At 50.7% G+C, this 15,000-nt stretch overlaps 1 protein-coding gene across 1 annotated transcript in view; it reads left to right on the top strand.

The window, feature by feature from the left end:
- Positions 1-15,000, top strand: part of map3k15 (mitogen-activated protein kinase kinase kinase 15) — a 35,270-nt gene that overhangs the window by 7,514 nt on the left and 12,756 nt on the right. The window contains 12 exon segments of the mRNA XM_036520760.1: positions 4,654-4,847; positions 6,290-6,458; positions 7,033-7,139; positions 7,863-8,033; positions 9,054-9,166; positions 9,705-9,864; positions 10,905-11,055; positions 11,432-11,539; positions 12,024-12,073; positions 13,565-13,660; positions 14,098-14,185; positions 14,385-14,518. Of these exon segments, the coding sequence (XP_036376653.1) occupies positions 4,654-4,847; positions 6,290-6,458; positions 7,033-7,139; positions 7,863-8,033; positions 9,054-9,166; positions 9,705-9,864; positions 10,905-11,055; positions 11,432-11,539; positions 12,024-12,073; positions 13,565-13,660; positions 14,098-14,185; positions 14,385-14,518 (1,541 nt within the window).

Genomic DNA, 15,000 nt, shown 5'->3' with positions numbered 1-15,000 from the left:
ATACTGTAAATGCCAAGTCTGTGTACTTTTACATCACATTTTCAATACACAGTATGTAAGCATCAAATACTTACTATGTAATTACACATGTATGAAGATGCATCTATGAGTCCATAAGTTTAGCTGGCCAAAGGACAGCAGGCCTCAGGTTATCCAGTATCTTAGGTCTTGTGTCTAGGGGCGGGGTCATGCTGTTGGGTGACTTGACATTAGTGAGAGGGACTTTTCATCATGGGAGTTTAGTGGGACGATTAGAGTCTAACCCCTTCTCCCCCGGCTTAATCCAGACATGAACTGTCTTTCCCCCAATCATATCTCTACAAATATCCAGGAAGCACTGGTTTAACCCAGACAAATATCGCCTCTCTACCAATCACAGCTTCATAAATCTCCAGTAACTACTGACTTAACCCGGACACCTTCCATCTCACCATCGGTCACAGGGACGTAAATCTTCAGGAAGCACTGACCTCACCGGGACGCATCCCGAAACCCGGCCACGCGTGCAGCCTCACACATCTCCTTTTATTTACTGCCACGAGAGACCACGCTGACCTCACAGCCTTACACAGCGCTGATCTGAGAGCAGCAGCGTGTCAGGCGAGTGAGACACAACATATCGTCTCCTTCCTGCCCCAGTGCACAGCCGAGGCCTTTGGGTTTCCTCTTCTGTTTGATTGTATCAATATGATTTACTCATTAATTATCAGTACTTTAAAAATAATTACATTAAATTACATCAATTAAGCAGACACTCTAAAATCACTCGTAAATCTTCCAGCACAAGAGAACAGAAGCATTTCCATTCAAGTTAAATGAGCAACAGTGTCAGACCAGGCAAACAACACACAGAGACCAGTGAGTGTGAGCTTAACACCATTCAAGCCCTACCACAAATTAATTTATGCAAGCTGACTAGACAAGCCAAGCCAAGTATACTACCATACCTCACAGTCACTAGAATACAGAATCCCAAACACATCACAATATTATACATAAAAATAATTATTATTATAAAATAAAATGATTGTTTTATGTTTTTGATTTTGTTTTTCTATTTATCTTTACATATTTAGTGGTGCCATGTCAAATCTTTGATGTGATATGTAATGTCATTCCTCTGCAATGATGGCAAATTCTATTCACGCTAAAAGCCCAGCTGTGGATTTGAAGTTGAATTAAGCAGCAGAGGACCCTGGGAAATAGCTACAGGTGTGGTGTCTCTCAGGTGACACAGCTGAACCTGCATAGATGAAAGCTTCATTGTGTTTTTGGATGTGGTGGCATCACCCATCTCACCTTTTAGGAGTTCATGTGAACATTTTAATTATGAATGACAAAAAGATCTAAAGTCAAGGCCCAATCTCCAGCAGCCTTCTTGTGGTCAAAGGTATATGAGGTCTGTTTCATAACCCAGGCAAGTTGCTTTAATCAGAGCTATTCAGTGTGAGGTGTGCAAAGTTAATGCTACCACATGAGACAAAGTTCAAATCAGGTGCACAGCACTTAGCTAACAGTCCAAAGGAAAGGTTTCAGCCTCCTCTGTGGTTGGTGTCCTCCCTTCCAGTGTGTAGCAGGTGGTTGGTGTTTGTGTGGGTGTGTGGGTGTGTGGGGGGGTGTCTCCTGGGTCTGGACTGTCCTCTCTGAGTGGAAGCAGAATCGCAGGGCCTGCAGTCCTTTCTTTCTGCCTTCTGTTCCCCCCTCCCTCCCTCCCCGCACCCTGCCCTCTCCCTCTTTCCCTCTGTCCCCCCCCGCACCCTGCCTCCTCTCTCCCCGCACCCTGCCCTCTCCCTCTTTCCCTCTGTCCCTCCCCGCACCCTGCCTCCTCTCTCCCCGCACCCTGCCCCCTCCCTCTTTCCCTCTTTCCCTCCCCGCACCCTGCCCCCTCCCTCTTTCCCTCCCTCCCTCCCCGCACCCCGCCCCCTCCCTCCCCGAACCCCACCCCTTCCCTCTTTCACTCCCTCTCTCTCTTTCCACCCCCTTTTCTGGTTCATTACGGCTTGTCCTTCTCTCACACTGATCCAGGCTCTCTCTCCAGCTGATTCTATATTGTCTCTCACTTCCTGTCTCTGTCTATCTCTCTCTCTCTGTCTCTCTCTCTCTCTCTCTATAACCCTATAACTCCTTCTCAATTGTTTCATTGCAGTTTTTGAAGTGGTGTAAGTAGCATATGTCTCTCCAGCCTCCCCGTGTCTGTCTCTCTCTGTTCTTCCTCTCCTACCTCTCCGCCGTCTCTCTCACCCTCCCTCTCTCCTGTATGTTATCTGGAGTAGGCTGCGAGGCCCAGTAATGTAGGCCTTCCCTGGGCGCAGTTGCATCCGGAGTACCGTGGCTCTGGTCTGAGGAACAAAGTAGGTATCGCCATGCCCCACTGCATGCTGGGTAGTCAGTCTGGAGGCCAGTGCCTGGGTCTTGGTCTGGGTGGCACTGCAGGGGCTTCAGTGTTTGGCTTTCACACCCCAGCCCCACTTACCTTCCTGTATGACTTTTAACCTTCACTTGCTTGGTCCATGCGGTTGGAGTTCGTGCATGAAGCAGTGATGGTGAAGTATTTTTTGCAAACCTAATAATGCAAAAGCATGGGCTTCATAAGCATGACATAAACATACATAAAGAACATTAATAAGGAGCTCCACGATGGGCAACTTACAGTAATCACTATGAAGTCTGATAGCTGCCTCATGCAGTCTCATGAAGGCTTAAGGCAAGGTGCGCTTTGTGACCATTCCTCTCCACTGAACGGAGCCGTGCTCATTTCCCTCCCATCAGTGTGAGCAGGGAACCCACACTCTGGATGTCAGGCTTGGGACAGCGGTCCACAGAGGTCAACGCGATTGATGCGATTAAAAAGGAGAAGCTCAGGGCTGTAATTCGATCGCTGCTCTCCAGTGGCTTGAACTCCCACATTTGAGGTGCTGATGCACTGAAGCCCTGGGAGGGGAGGGGGCACCTCTCTCACCATCTCTTCTGCTTCTAGTCGAGAATCTCTGTCTCTCTCTGTCTCTCTCTCCCTCTCCCTCTCTCTCTCTGTCTCTCTCTTTCTCTCCCCCTCTCTCCCTCTCTCTCTCTCTCTGTCTCTCTCTTTCTCTCCCCCTCTCTCCCTCTCTCTCTCTCTCTTTCTCCCTCTCCCTCTCTCTCTCTCTCTCTCTCCCGCTCTCTCTCTGTCTCTCTTTCTCCTTCTCTCTCTCTCTCTCCCTCTCTATCTCTCTCTCTCGCTCTCTCTCCCTCTTTCTCTCTGTCTGTCACTCTCTCTCTCTCTCTGTCTCTCTCCGGGCTGGGAGCTTCTCAGAGCCGGCTCTCCCACCCTCCCATGGACCTCAGAGTGACCTTCACTATCGCTCACTCGCTGAGGTTGAGACGTGCTGGCTACCCACTAGCTGCCTCTTCCTCTGTAGCTTGTGTGGATCAGGGGAATATGTTCCATTGTGTATATTAAAAAATATGAAAACCACTCTGAAAATAGAAGGTAGTAAAATACTGTAAAAGCTGCTTTCACGCAGACTCCTCTCCTTCACTCAGTTTGTGGTGGTAGTCATGGTGGCTGTGGTCCCATCGGTGAGTATATTAACGCACTTAAGCTGCACCTGACGTAAAGGTGTGCGTTTGACACAGCTGGATGCTTTCAGGTGATGCTTGTCACATCTCACTCAGTGGTGCAGTGGTAGCAGTTTGCCCATGTGGAACCATCAACCGATCATAGGAGAATGAGGCTTCAGTCAGTGGAGCTACTGTGTGCTGGCAATCCCTGGCCCACGTGAACCAATCAAAAGACTTTGCTAGTGATGGTCATTTGCGGTGATTCATTCAACCAATTCAGTCACTGACGCCACATTGTAACCAATCATCTGCCCTGTTCACTGGGATTGACAAGTGAAAATCAGCACTTTTTTAAATTATTTGCCAACCAGGAATGTTGCACTTCTCCAGCAGCAGACCAGTCATGCTGACCGTAACCCTAAATGAACTCCCTTCCCATTGTGGAGCAGGGACTGGGCGTGGTGTTGGTTTTTACTGATCTATTTGCAGGGCTGATCCATTTCAGCTTAGATCAGGAGCATTACTGGTGCTGGCCTAATTATAACTGCACCACAGGCTGGATCAGCAAGATGCGCGATTTTATTGCCTCCTTTGGCAACTGCTCTAAAATCGGAGATAAAGAGAGGAGAGGGACAGTTCCCACAGGGCTGGTAGATGCAGCGGGAAGATAGGCGTGGTGTGGGGACTCATTCTCTCTGGAAGCCTCTGTCCTGGGCTGCAGAACTCTGCTCTCGGTCTGGCCAGCGTTCATTGTGATGTCATGTGTTCTAAATCCGGTTGTGAGTATTCCACCTGAAATGCTACCGCGCTGTACTGACTCCAGCCTGGTTCCATCACGTGACCTGCAGTGGGTGATTAACGGGCAAAAATGGGCACATGCATCCCCCATATTCTACTTCCAAACTGGGAATCCTGAGAAGTGGTGCGATAGCTCTTGAGTGACGCTAATCTAGCGACAGTATTGCAGTATTACTGTAGTGTTTGCTCGTTCACAACATTTGGTGTTTGCGTGGGATGTTTTTGTGATGTTGTGTCATGATTGACCACATCCAGGGGAGCTCTGGTGCGTAAACAGAGTGAAGTCCGGCTGAAGTTCCCCCCTGTCTCCCCCTACAGGCGTCCAGTGGTAACTACTACTTCATCCCCTATGTGATGACGCCCAATAACGAGTACATGTGCTGTGAGAACGATGCCCAGCGCCGAGCCTCTGAGTACATGCAGCCCAGCTGGGACAACCTTCTGGGTCCGCTGTGCGTCCCCCTGGTGGACCGGTTCGCCAGCCTGCTCAAGGACATCCACGTCACCTCCTGGTACCGTGCACCACTTTGCCTGTCTCACTGTGTCAGCTTCCTGTCTCACTGTGTCAGCCTCCTGTCTCACTGTGTCAACTTCCTGTCTCACTGTGTCAACTTCCTGTCTCACTGTGTCAACTTCCTATCTCACTGTGTCAGCTTCCTGTCTCACTGTGCATCAGCTTCCTGTCTCACTGTGCATCAGCTTCCTGTCTCACTGTGTCAGCTTCCTGTCTCACTGTGTCAGCTTCCTGTCTCACTGTGCATCAGCTTCCTGTCTCACTGTGCATCAGCTTCCTGTCTCACTGTGTCAACTTCCTGTCTCACTGTGTGGCTGTACGGCAGGTGCCCATAACAGACCCTTTATGTTATCATTTCACATCCAAAGAACTGTTTCTACCCTGTAGTCCCGCACACTGTTAGCAGTATTTGTATTGTCCTGTTGCAGATTTAAGATCTAAAATCAGTGTTGTATGTTTAGGCCTTACATTTTTGATCAGTATGAACACTCCCCTTTAAGATGCTGCTGGTAACTAATTTGGATGGTTCTTGTTGGACCTGCCATTCCTGCAGGCAGAAGGTGTAGCTAATCTAGATGGCTACTGTTGATCTCGAACAGATAATAAAAATTCAGATTAATTTAGGAAGGTGGTATTGTGCAGTGGTAGGTCGAACACTAATGAGCTAAAAGAAGTTATCAAATGCAGATTACACTCCTGCTGAAAGCCTGTTTACCTGCTGGACAGGGAACAGCATTTCTTGCATATTAAAGATCGCATTACTTGTGAATCTGCTGTTGTAATCTGGCCCTGCCTGTGAGGCAAAGTGATTATCACGTCATCAACAACTAAGTACCTGTTAACAGCAATACTCCTGCTGCCTGGGGCCGGGACGTTCTGGTACAGAGGCCAGAACCTGGACCGCTCTCCCTGCTCACTCCAGATCTCCTGCTCAGGTGCTGCCCTTGTTTGAACTGTGGGGTTGCTGTGTGCCACACACCTGTCCTGGAGTGTCCTGGAGATTTACAAGCCTGCAGATACCACCCCCCCCCCCCCCCCCCCCCCCCAGTGCCCCCCTTCTCGCTCGGTCATGGATGGCCTGTATCTTCTGCAGTATCATTCTCGCTCTTCCCAGAAAGGCCCGCTCATATTCCAGCTCAGGTGTCTGCCCTGACAGCACTGAAATCGAAACCAGACCTCACCCAACAGCCAGAATATGGCTGTTACCTAATTTATAAAAAAAAAAAAAGAAAGGATGAGATGCTAGAGGAAAAATGAGATTTGACAGAGTTCTCCTTTCCTCTTCCCTCTCACATTTGAACAGTCACCCCCTTGACCCCTCAACAGGTACCCACTCTCAGGTGACATTTACTGTCCTACCTCCCCCCTTTGCTCTTCCTCTTCCTCTGCCTCTCTGCTTTGCCTTTCCCTCTCCTCTTTCTTCTCTCCCTCTTTCTTCAGTGCCTCCTTCAAAGACACGCTCCTGAATGACATCCGAAAAGCGCGTGATAAGTACCAGGGAGAGGAGCTGGCCAAGGAGCTATCCCGTATCAAGCTCCGCATCGACAACACAGAGGTGCTGACGCAGGACATCGTCATGAACCTGCTCTTCTCCTACAGAGACATACAGGTACCACAAACACACCTGCTCTCCGACAGAGACATACAGGTACAGATACACACCTGCTCTCCTACAGAGACATACAGGTACCACAAACACACCTGCTCTCCGACAGAGACATACAGGTACAGATACACACCTGCTCTCCTACAGAGACATACAGGTACCACAAACACACCTGCTCTCCTACAGAGACACACAGGTACAGATACACACCTGCTCTCCTACAGAGACATACAGGTACCGCAAACACACCTGCTCTCCTACAGAGACACACAGGTACAGATACACACCTGCTCTCCTACAGAGACACACAGGTACAGATACACACCTGCTCTCCTACAGAGACACACAGGTACAGATACACACCTGCTCTCCTATAGAGACACACAGGTACAGATACACACCTGCTCTCCTATAGAGACACACAGGTACAGATACACACCTGCTCTCCTACAGAGACATACAGGTACAGATACACACCTGTTGTCCTACAGAGACATACATGTAATGAAAACACACCTGTTGTCATACAGTTGGCATATGTTGGCGTATAGGTAACCTTTGACCCTTCCTGTCCCAGGACTATGATGCCATGGTGAAGCTGGTCCAGACCCTGGAGATGCTGCCCACCTGTGACCTGGCCAACCAGCCCATGATCCAGTTCCACTATGCCTTTGCTCTCAACAGGTAAAGCACTCTCTCTCTCTCTCTCTCTCTCTCTCTCTCACACACACACACACACAATTACATTACATTCATTTAGCAGGCAGTCTTATCCAGACTTCCAGCACAAGAGAACAGAAGAATATCCATCCTATACCACACTATAGTTTTGTATAGGACGACATAATATATTTAGTTACTGTATTATATTATGTAGTAACTATATATAGGAGCATCAGGAGAAAACCCTGGTGTCTGCCTGTCGCAGCTGTGTTTTCAGTAAGAAGCTGCATACAGGAGTGTATCAGAAGTCTCCATTTGGCTCATTATGTCAGCATCAGCCCTGCTGAACACAGCTGACATGCTCTCAGTCACTTGTGTATTCATGCGTTCCTGATCAGACAGGATTAGAGCATTATTTTCAGGGCAGACTGGTGGGGCAGGAATCATTCAGTCAGTCACAGGGTGCATTCCAAACAATCCCTTCTCTCCTCAGCAACATTTTGTGTGTGTGTGTGCGTTTGTGTGTGTGTGTCTGCATGTGTGTGTGTGTGTGTGTGTATGTGTGTGTGTGCATTTGTGTGTGTGTGTGTGTGTGTGTGTGTGTGTGTGTGTGTGTGTGTGTGTGTGTGTGCGCGTGTGTGTGTGTATGTGTGTATGTGTGTGTGCGTGCGTGTGTGTGTGTGTGCGTGTGCGCGCGCGTGTGCGTGTGTGTGCGTGTGTGTGTGTGTGTGTGTGTGTATACAGGAGGAACACTCCGGGTGACAGGGAGCAGGCACTGAGAGTGATGCTCCAGGTGCTGCAGTCATGTGACCATCCTGCCCCAGACATGTTCTGTCTGTGTGGGAGGATCTACAAGGACATATTCCTGGACTCAGACTGCAAGGACACCAAGAACAGAGACAACGCCATCCAGTGGTAGGTGAAGTTTATCACACCCCTCATCCACATGGTCACACAGTGTCTCAGAGAAAAACGTCTCTCACCTCTCCTTTCCTTTTGGGTCACCTTTTTCTCTTTCTCTTCCATGCTGTAGTGTCTCCTCTTTGTCTCTCTCCTCTGTGCTGTAGTGTCTCCTCTTGGTCTCTCTCCTGTGCTGTATTGTCTCCTCTTTGTCTCTCTCCTGTGCTGTAGTGTCTCCTCTTTGTCTCTCTCCTCTGTGCTGTAGTGTCTCCTCTTTGTCTCTCTCCTGTGCTGTAGTGTCTCCTCTTGATCTCTCTCCTGTGCTGTAGTGTCTCCTCTTTGTCTCTCTCCTCTGTACTGTAGTGTCTCCTCTTTGTCTCTCTCCTGTGCTGTAGTGTCTCCTCTTGGTCTCTCTCCTGTGCTGTAGTGTCTCCTCATCGTCTCTCTCTTGTGCTGTAGTGTCTCCTCTTGGTCTCTCTCCTCTGTGCTGTAGTGTCTCCTCTTTGTCTCTCTCCTGTGCTGTAGTGTCTCCTCTTGGTCTCTCTCCTGTGCTGTAGTGTCTCCTCATCGTCTCTCTCTTGTGCTGTAGTGTCTCCTCTTGGTCTCTCTCCTGTGCTGTAGTGTCTCCTCTTGGTCTCTCTCCTGTGCTGTAGTGTCTCCTCTTGGTCTCTCTCCTGTGCTGTAGTGTCTCCTCTTGGTCTCTCTCCTGTGCTGTAGTGTCTCCTCTTGGTCTCTCTCCTGTGCTGTAGTGTCTCCTCATCGTCTCTCTCTTGTGCTGTAGTGTCTCCTCTTGGTCTCTCTCCTGTGCTGTAGTGTCTCCTCTTGGTCTCTCTCCTGTGCTGTAGTGTCTCCTCTTGGTCTCTCTCCTGTGCTGTAGTGTCTCCTCTTGGTCTCTCTCCTGTGCTGTAGTGTCTCCTCTTGGTCTCTCTCCTGTGCTGTAGTGTCTCCTCTTGGTCTCTCTCCTGTGCTGTAGTGTCTCCTCTTTGTCTCTGCCCTGTCCTGTAAGCTCACATTTCTCCCGCTCCATCCCTGCAGGTACCGAAAGGGCTTCGAGCTGCAACCCACCCTCTATTCAGGGATAAACCTGGCAGTCCTGCTCATTGTTGCTGGCCAGCAGTTTGAGAGCTCCATTGAGCTGCGGAAAATTGGTGAGGTCACAGTGGGACCCCCTCACTGTCCCCATGACATCCAGGGCTCCCCAGGGAGGGGGCAGGCTTTGATTTAATAGAAAATCCTCTTTTTTGCTGCTCTCCTCTCATTCCTGCCCCTGTCTCCTGCCTTCCTGCCTCCTTTTCTGTCTACCCCCCTCTCTCCTCTCTTCCTGCCCCTCTCTCCTCTCTTCCTGCCCCCTCCCTTCTCTTCCTGCCCCTCTCTCCTCTCTTCCTGCCCCTCTCTCCTCTCTTCCTGCCCCCTCCCTTCTCTTCCTGCCCATCTATCCTCTCTTCCTGCCCCTCCCTTCTCTTCCTGCCCCTCTCTCCTCTCTTCCTGCCCCTCTCTCCTCTCTTCCTGCCCCCTCCCTTCTCTTCCTGCCCCTCTCTCCTCTCTTCCTGCCCCTCTCTCCTCTCTTCCTGCCCCTCTCTCCTATCTTCCTGCCCCCTCCCTTCTCTTCCTGCCCCTCTCTCCTCTCTTCCTGCCCCTCTCTCCTCTCTTCCTGCCCCTCTCTCTCACCGACCCTTTCCTTCACAGGAGTGCGTTTGAACAGTCTGTTGGGGCGAAAGGGCAGCCTGGAGAAGATGAATAACTACTGGGATGTGGGTCAGTTCTTCACAGTCAGCATGCTGGCCAACGACATCCCCAAAGCAGTGCAGGCCGCTGAGAAGCTCTTCAAACTCAAGCCCCCCATCTGGTACACGGACCCATTCAAATACAGCTTTATCGACACAGACAGAGGCCATCCTGTGAGGGGGTGTCAGAAACAGAGAGAAGATCGGCAGCAATCGATCAGGGAGTCAGACTTGCTTTGTCCCATTCTTCCAAATATGAATTCCTGATTTGTTTTAAAATTTTTATTATGTTGCCAGAGCTGGGATGATCTTGGTGCATGTTAATGTGGGTAATTGACAAGTTGACTGAGGGGACTCCTCTTAGAGTTTAGCCTCTTATAATTGTAGCCTCTCTTTGGAGCATGATATTAGATGTGAACAGGATGTTTGTCATCAATGAGAACTGGCCTAATTTTGCTTCACTTGCATTCACTTCACTTCTTGGATGCTCGTAGCCTTTAGTTCAATTGAATTTAATGAATTGACCTTGTAAGGCACAACGATCTTGATACAAGAGGTGAAAGGATATGGAGCTGATTGTAATCAGTGTGTTCAGCATGGAAACCCTTTTGCACCGCACACAGTGCTCCGCAAGCTTTTTCTCAGTGCATTCACTCTCACGCGAAAAGGCACTGAATGCCAGGTAGAGTGGAGAGTATGTGCTAGATTAGTACTGCTAAGAGCAGATCAGTCCCTGTTTTTTGGGGAAGAGCATCATTTTTGGATTTTTTTTAGTTTATTGGCAGGGCCCTTAATTGGCAATATTGCTGCAGCAGATCCAGTTTCTGCTGTAATGTATGGTTTGTAGGAAGACGTGGAGCCAAAGAGATCTGCATGCGGTAGGAATTTGACTTCTGTGTCATGTTGCGTGAGCCCAGGAGGTGCAGACTGTTCCAGGTGTGTCTCTAGCTGTTTTGGGTCTGTCTGTCAGGGTTAGGGTTAGGGTTAGGGTTAGGGTTAGGGTTTCAGGCGCGTCTCTAGCTGTTTTGGGTCTGTCTGTCAGGGTTAGGGTTAGGGTTAAGGTTTCAGGTGCGTCTCTAGCTGTTTTGGGTCTGTCTGTCAGGGTTAGGGTTAGGGTTAGGGTTTCAGGCGCGTCTCTAGCTTTTTTGGGTCTGTCTGTCAGGTATCTGCGCTCCGTGGTACAGAACCTCCAGCTGATCCAGCGCTTTAAGAAGCAGAACCTGGAACACTCACCGCAGAGGGAGAGGCTCAACTTCTGGATGGACATCATTGTGGAGGCCACGCGAGGAACCACCAATGGGCTCCGATTTCCGGTACCGAAACCACACAGCACTTACCATACCCATACACTGCCCACACACACAAACACACACACATCAGACACCAGCACTCTCTCACACACCTGTACTCCACCAGTCTCTCTCACACACACATACACACACACACACACACACACACACTCACACACACAGAGCCATCACACACACACACACACACACACAGAGCCATCACACACACACACACACACACACACACACACACACACACACACACACACACACACATTTCCAAAGTAGGGTTTACAGATGGGACATGTATGATGCAATGGTAACTCTCCTTAGAAGGATGACACTTTTGCTTTCATGCAAGAGTATAGCAATTTAGCATTTTCTCCCTTCTCTGTCCCAGGTGCTGATTCTGGAGCCGACCAAGATCTACCAGCCCTCCTATGTGTCCATCAACAGCGAGGCGGAGGAGAAGAACGTGTCCATCTGGCATGTATCTCCTGCTGAGACGGTCAGTACCTGCATCATAGCCCTCACCTTCCGCCCACCTTTTCTATTATCGCTCGCTTCAGCCCTGCGGCTGACAGGGGCTACCTATGGCTCACATACAACACTTACAAATGTCCCTACAGCCTTACCCCTGCATCCAGCACCTCTTCCAGTCCCCATACCCAGTCTGAGTTCTTTACGCTATTATAATTGCAAAGTACAGAGCTGTTATAGAGCACTAATTGTAGGTTATTACTATGTTATTAACACGCTTAAACTGTGACCCAGGAGTATCTCAAACCCCTCTGTCTTTCTGTCTCCCTCCATATTGGAGGAGGTTGTTCCAAAATCTCCAAGAGTCCCTGTATATATGCCTTTCCAGTTCTGTCTATCTGTCCAACGTGAAATGTAAACATTAGTGCAGTAATTACAATATGCTTCCCTCTCTCTCTCTGTCTCTCTCTCTCTCCCCCTCTTTTTCTCACTCTCTGAATCGCTTGTTCCAGAAAGGAATCCACGAGTGGAACTTCACGGCTGCTTCTATCAAAGGAATCAGGTGTGGAGACGGGGTGGCCGGCGTGGTAGATTAATCAGACACCGCTTTTATCTGCTCTGACAAAAACTCGTTCTTCAACATATGCAGAAAGTGAAGGGGGAAATATTTATTATTGTAACATGTCATTCGTGATTCCATGTTTTCCCTCTTTAATATTTGACCATGTATTCTATTTTTTGCCAAGGCAAGTCTCTTCACTCGTATCTGTACATGGGCCTCCAAGCCCTTGGACACTGAAATTTGATCCAGTGTGTCCATGTTGGCTTTAATGTGCTTAAGGGCCCCTGAGCCATAAAAGAGCTTCATTTGTTTGGAGAGCTCTCAGACTGCTGAGGGGGCCCACTGCTTCGTCTTGCGTCAGAAATGACCGGCTTGAGGGTTATTGCCGGTCGTAAATAATTGCTTCCATATGTGTGTGAGACTTCAGAGGAGTATAATGGCGTTCTCACCAACCCACACCAGCCCCTGAGGAGGGCTGGCACGGCTACATGGTCCCCCAGGAGTTTGGGATGGGTCATAAGGTCCCCTTGGTGTTCAGGGCAGGAAACGTACTCCTTAAGGCATTTCAAATATGACTCGTCATCTGTGAGTTTGCACTAGGACACAGTACGCCAGGAAGTTAGGACCGGGCACATGATCGACCAGATATTTGGGGCAGGAAGCATGGTCCCCCAGGAGTTTGCGATAGTACGGAAGACACGTAGTCCGCCAGGAGTTGTGGGTAGGACACTCTTTCTCTTTGGGACATGCCAAACCTGTCTGCAGAACCTTTCAATGACATGAGAAGCACAGAGATATCCAGACTGCGCTCTGACTGTGACCTTAGATCACCCTGGGGGTCCAGTGCTCTGGATATTTCCCGGCTGACACTGATAAGGCACACACACACTGCATGTCCCTCACCCCCCTCACCCCCTCTCACCCCCTCTCGCCCCCTCTCGCCCCCCCTCTCACCCCCCAACACCCCCCCCTCGCCCCCCCTCACCCCCACCTCACCCCCCCTCGCCCCCCCTCGCCCCCTCTCACCCCCCCTCACCCCCTCTCGCCCCCTCTCACCCCCTCTCGCCCCCTCTCACCCCCCCCCTCGCCCCCCCTCACCCCCACCTCACCCCCCCTCGCCCCCCCTCGCCCCCTCTCACCCCCCCTCACCCCTTCTCGCCCCCTCTCACCCCCTCTCGCCCCCTCTCACCCCCTCTCGCCCCCTCTCACCCCCCCTCACCCCCCTCTCACCCCCCCTCGCCCCCCCTCGCCCCCTCTCACCCCCCCTCACCCCTTCTCGCCCCCTCTCACCCCCTCTCGCCCCCTCTCACCCCCTCCGGCCCCCCCCCTCACCCCCCCCTCACCCCCTCTCGCCCCCTCTCACCCCCCTCTCGCCCCCCCCCCCTTGCCCCCCCTCACCCCCCTCTCGCCCCCCCCCCCTTGCCCCCCCTCACCCCCCTCTCGCCCCCCCCCCTCGCCCCCCCTCACCCCCACTCCACACTCTGTTTTCAGCATCTCCAAATTTGACGAGCGCTGCTGCTTCCTGTACGTCCACGACAACTCGGACGACTTCCAGATCTACTTCTCCACGGAGGACCAGTGTGGCAGGTGCCTGCTGTCTTTGCTTTGGCTTCTGAGCACACGCTGACTGTGTGGAATACGTGTAGACTGCATGTCAACTGTGTGCTCGCTGCAGGCCGAGTCTGTGTTAACTGTGTGTGCTGTGGAGTTACCATCAGCTGACTGTGCTGGCTGTTGACTGTGTGCTTACTGCAGTTTGACTGTGTGCACAGTGTGAAATGAGTGGTGTGGTGTAGGTTGGCTCTGTGCTGACTCTGTGCTGACCCTGTGCTGACACTGTGCTGACCCTGTGCTGACCCTGTGATGACTCTGTGCTGACCCTGTGCTAACTCTGTGCTGACCCTGTGCTGACCCTGTGCTAACTCTGTGCTGACCCTGTGCTTACCCTGTGCTGACCCTGTGCTGACTCTGTGCTGACTCTGTGCTGACCCTGTGCTGACCCTGTGCTGACTCTGTGCTGGCAGGTTCTGCTCCATGGTGAAGGAGGTGATCTCAGATGGGTCGGGGAATGCGGTGGAGCTGGAGGGGGAGGGTGATGGGGACACGCTGGAGGTAAGTGAGAGAAGGAGGTGCAAGGGTGGGGACCGGAGACGGAGGGAGGTGTGAGTGTGTGCGTGTGTTTTAATGTAGGTGTGTGAGCGTAGGTGTGTGTATGTATCTGTTTGTTTGTGTATGTGTGTGTGTGTGTCTGTGTACGTGTGTGTGTATACGGACGTATGTGTGTGTATATTAACTGTGCTTGCTCTTGCAGTATGAGTATGACTACAATGAGAATGGGGACAGAGTGGTGCTGGGAAGGGGCACATATGGAGTGGTGTACGCTGGGAGAGACCTGAGCAACCAGGTGCGCATTGCCATCAAAGAGATCCCGGAGAGGGACAGCAGGTGAGACGCTGTGCGGATTTAGGCTGCAGCTCTAATATGCAGTAGAATATACATTGTGTGAAGCTATGAATTATGCTCTGGTTGTTTCCCCTGGTGTACAGGTGTGTGGCAGAGTGTATATGAGTATATTAACTGGTGTGCAGGTGTATATTACCTGGTGTACAGGTGTATGAGTATATTACCTGGTGTACAGGTGTGTGGTAGAGTGTATATGAGTATATTACCTGGTGTACAGGTGTATGAGTATATTACCTGGTGTACAGGTGTGTGGTAGAGTGTATATTACCCGATGTGCGGTAGAGTGAATGTTACCTGGTGTACAGGAGTGTGGTACAGTGCGTATTACCTGATGTTCAGGTGTGTGGTAGAGTGTGTTTTACCTGGCATGCAGGTGTGTGGTAGAGTGTGTTTTACCTGGCGTGCAGGTGTGTGGTAGAGTGTGTTTTACCTGGCGTGCAGGTGTGTGTTAGAGTGTGTTTTAC

The sequence above is a fragment of the Megalops cyprinoides genome, chromosome 2 (genome assembly GCF_013368585.1).
Source record: "Megalops cyprinoides isolate fMegCyp1 chromosome 2, fMegCyp1.pri, whole genome shotgun sequence".
Classification (NCBI taxonomy): Eukaryota; Metazoa; Chordata; class Actinopteri; order Elopiformes; family Megalopidae; genus Megalops; species Megalops cyprinoides.
Note: the sequence above shows the minus strand (reverse complement) of the source record. Positions and strands in the feature narration are given on the sequence as shown.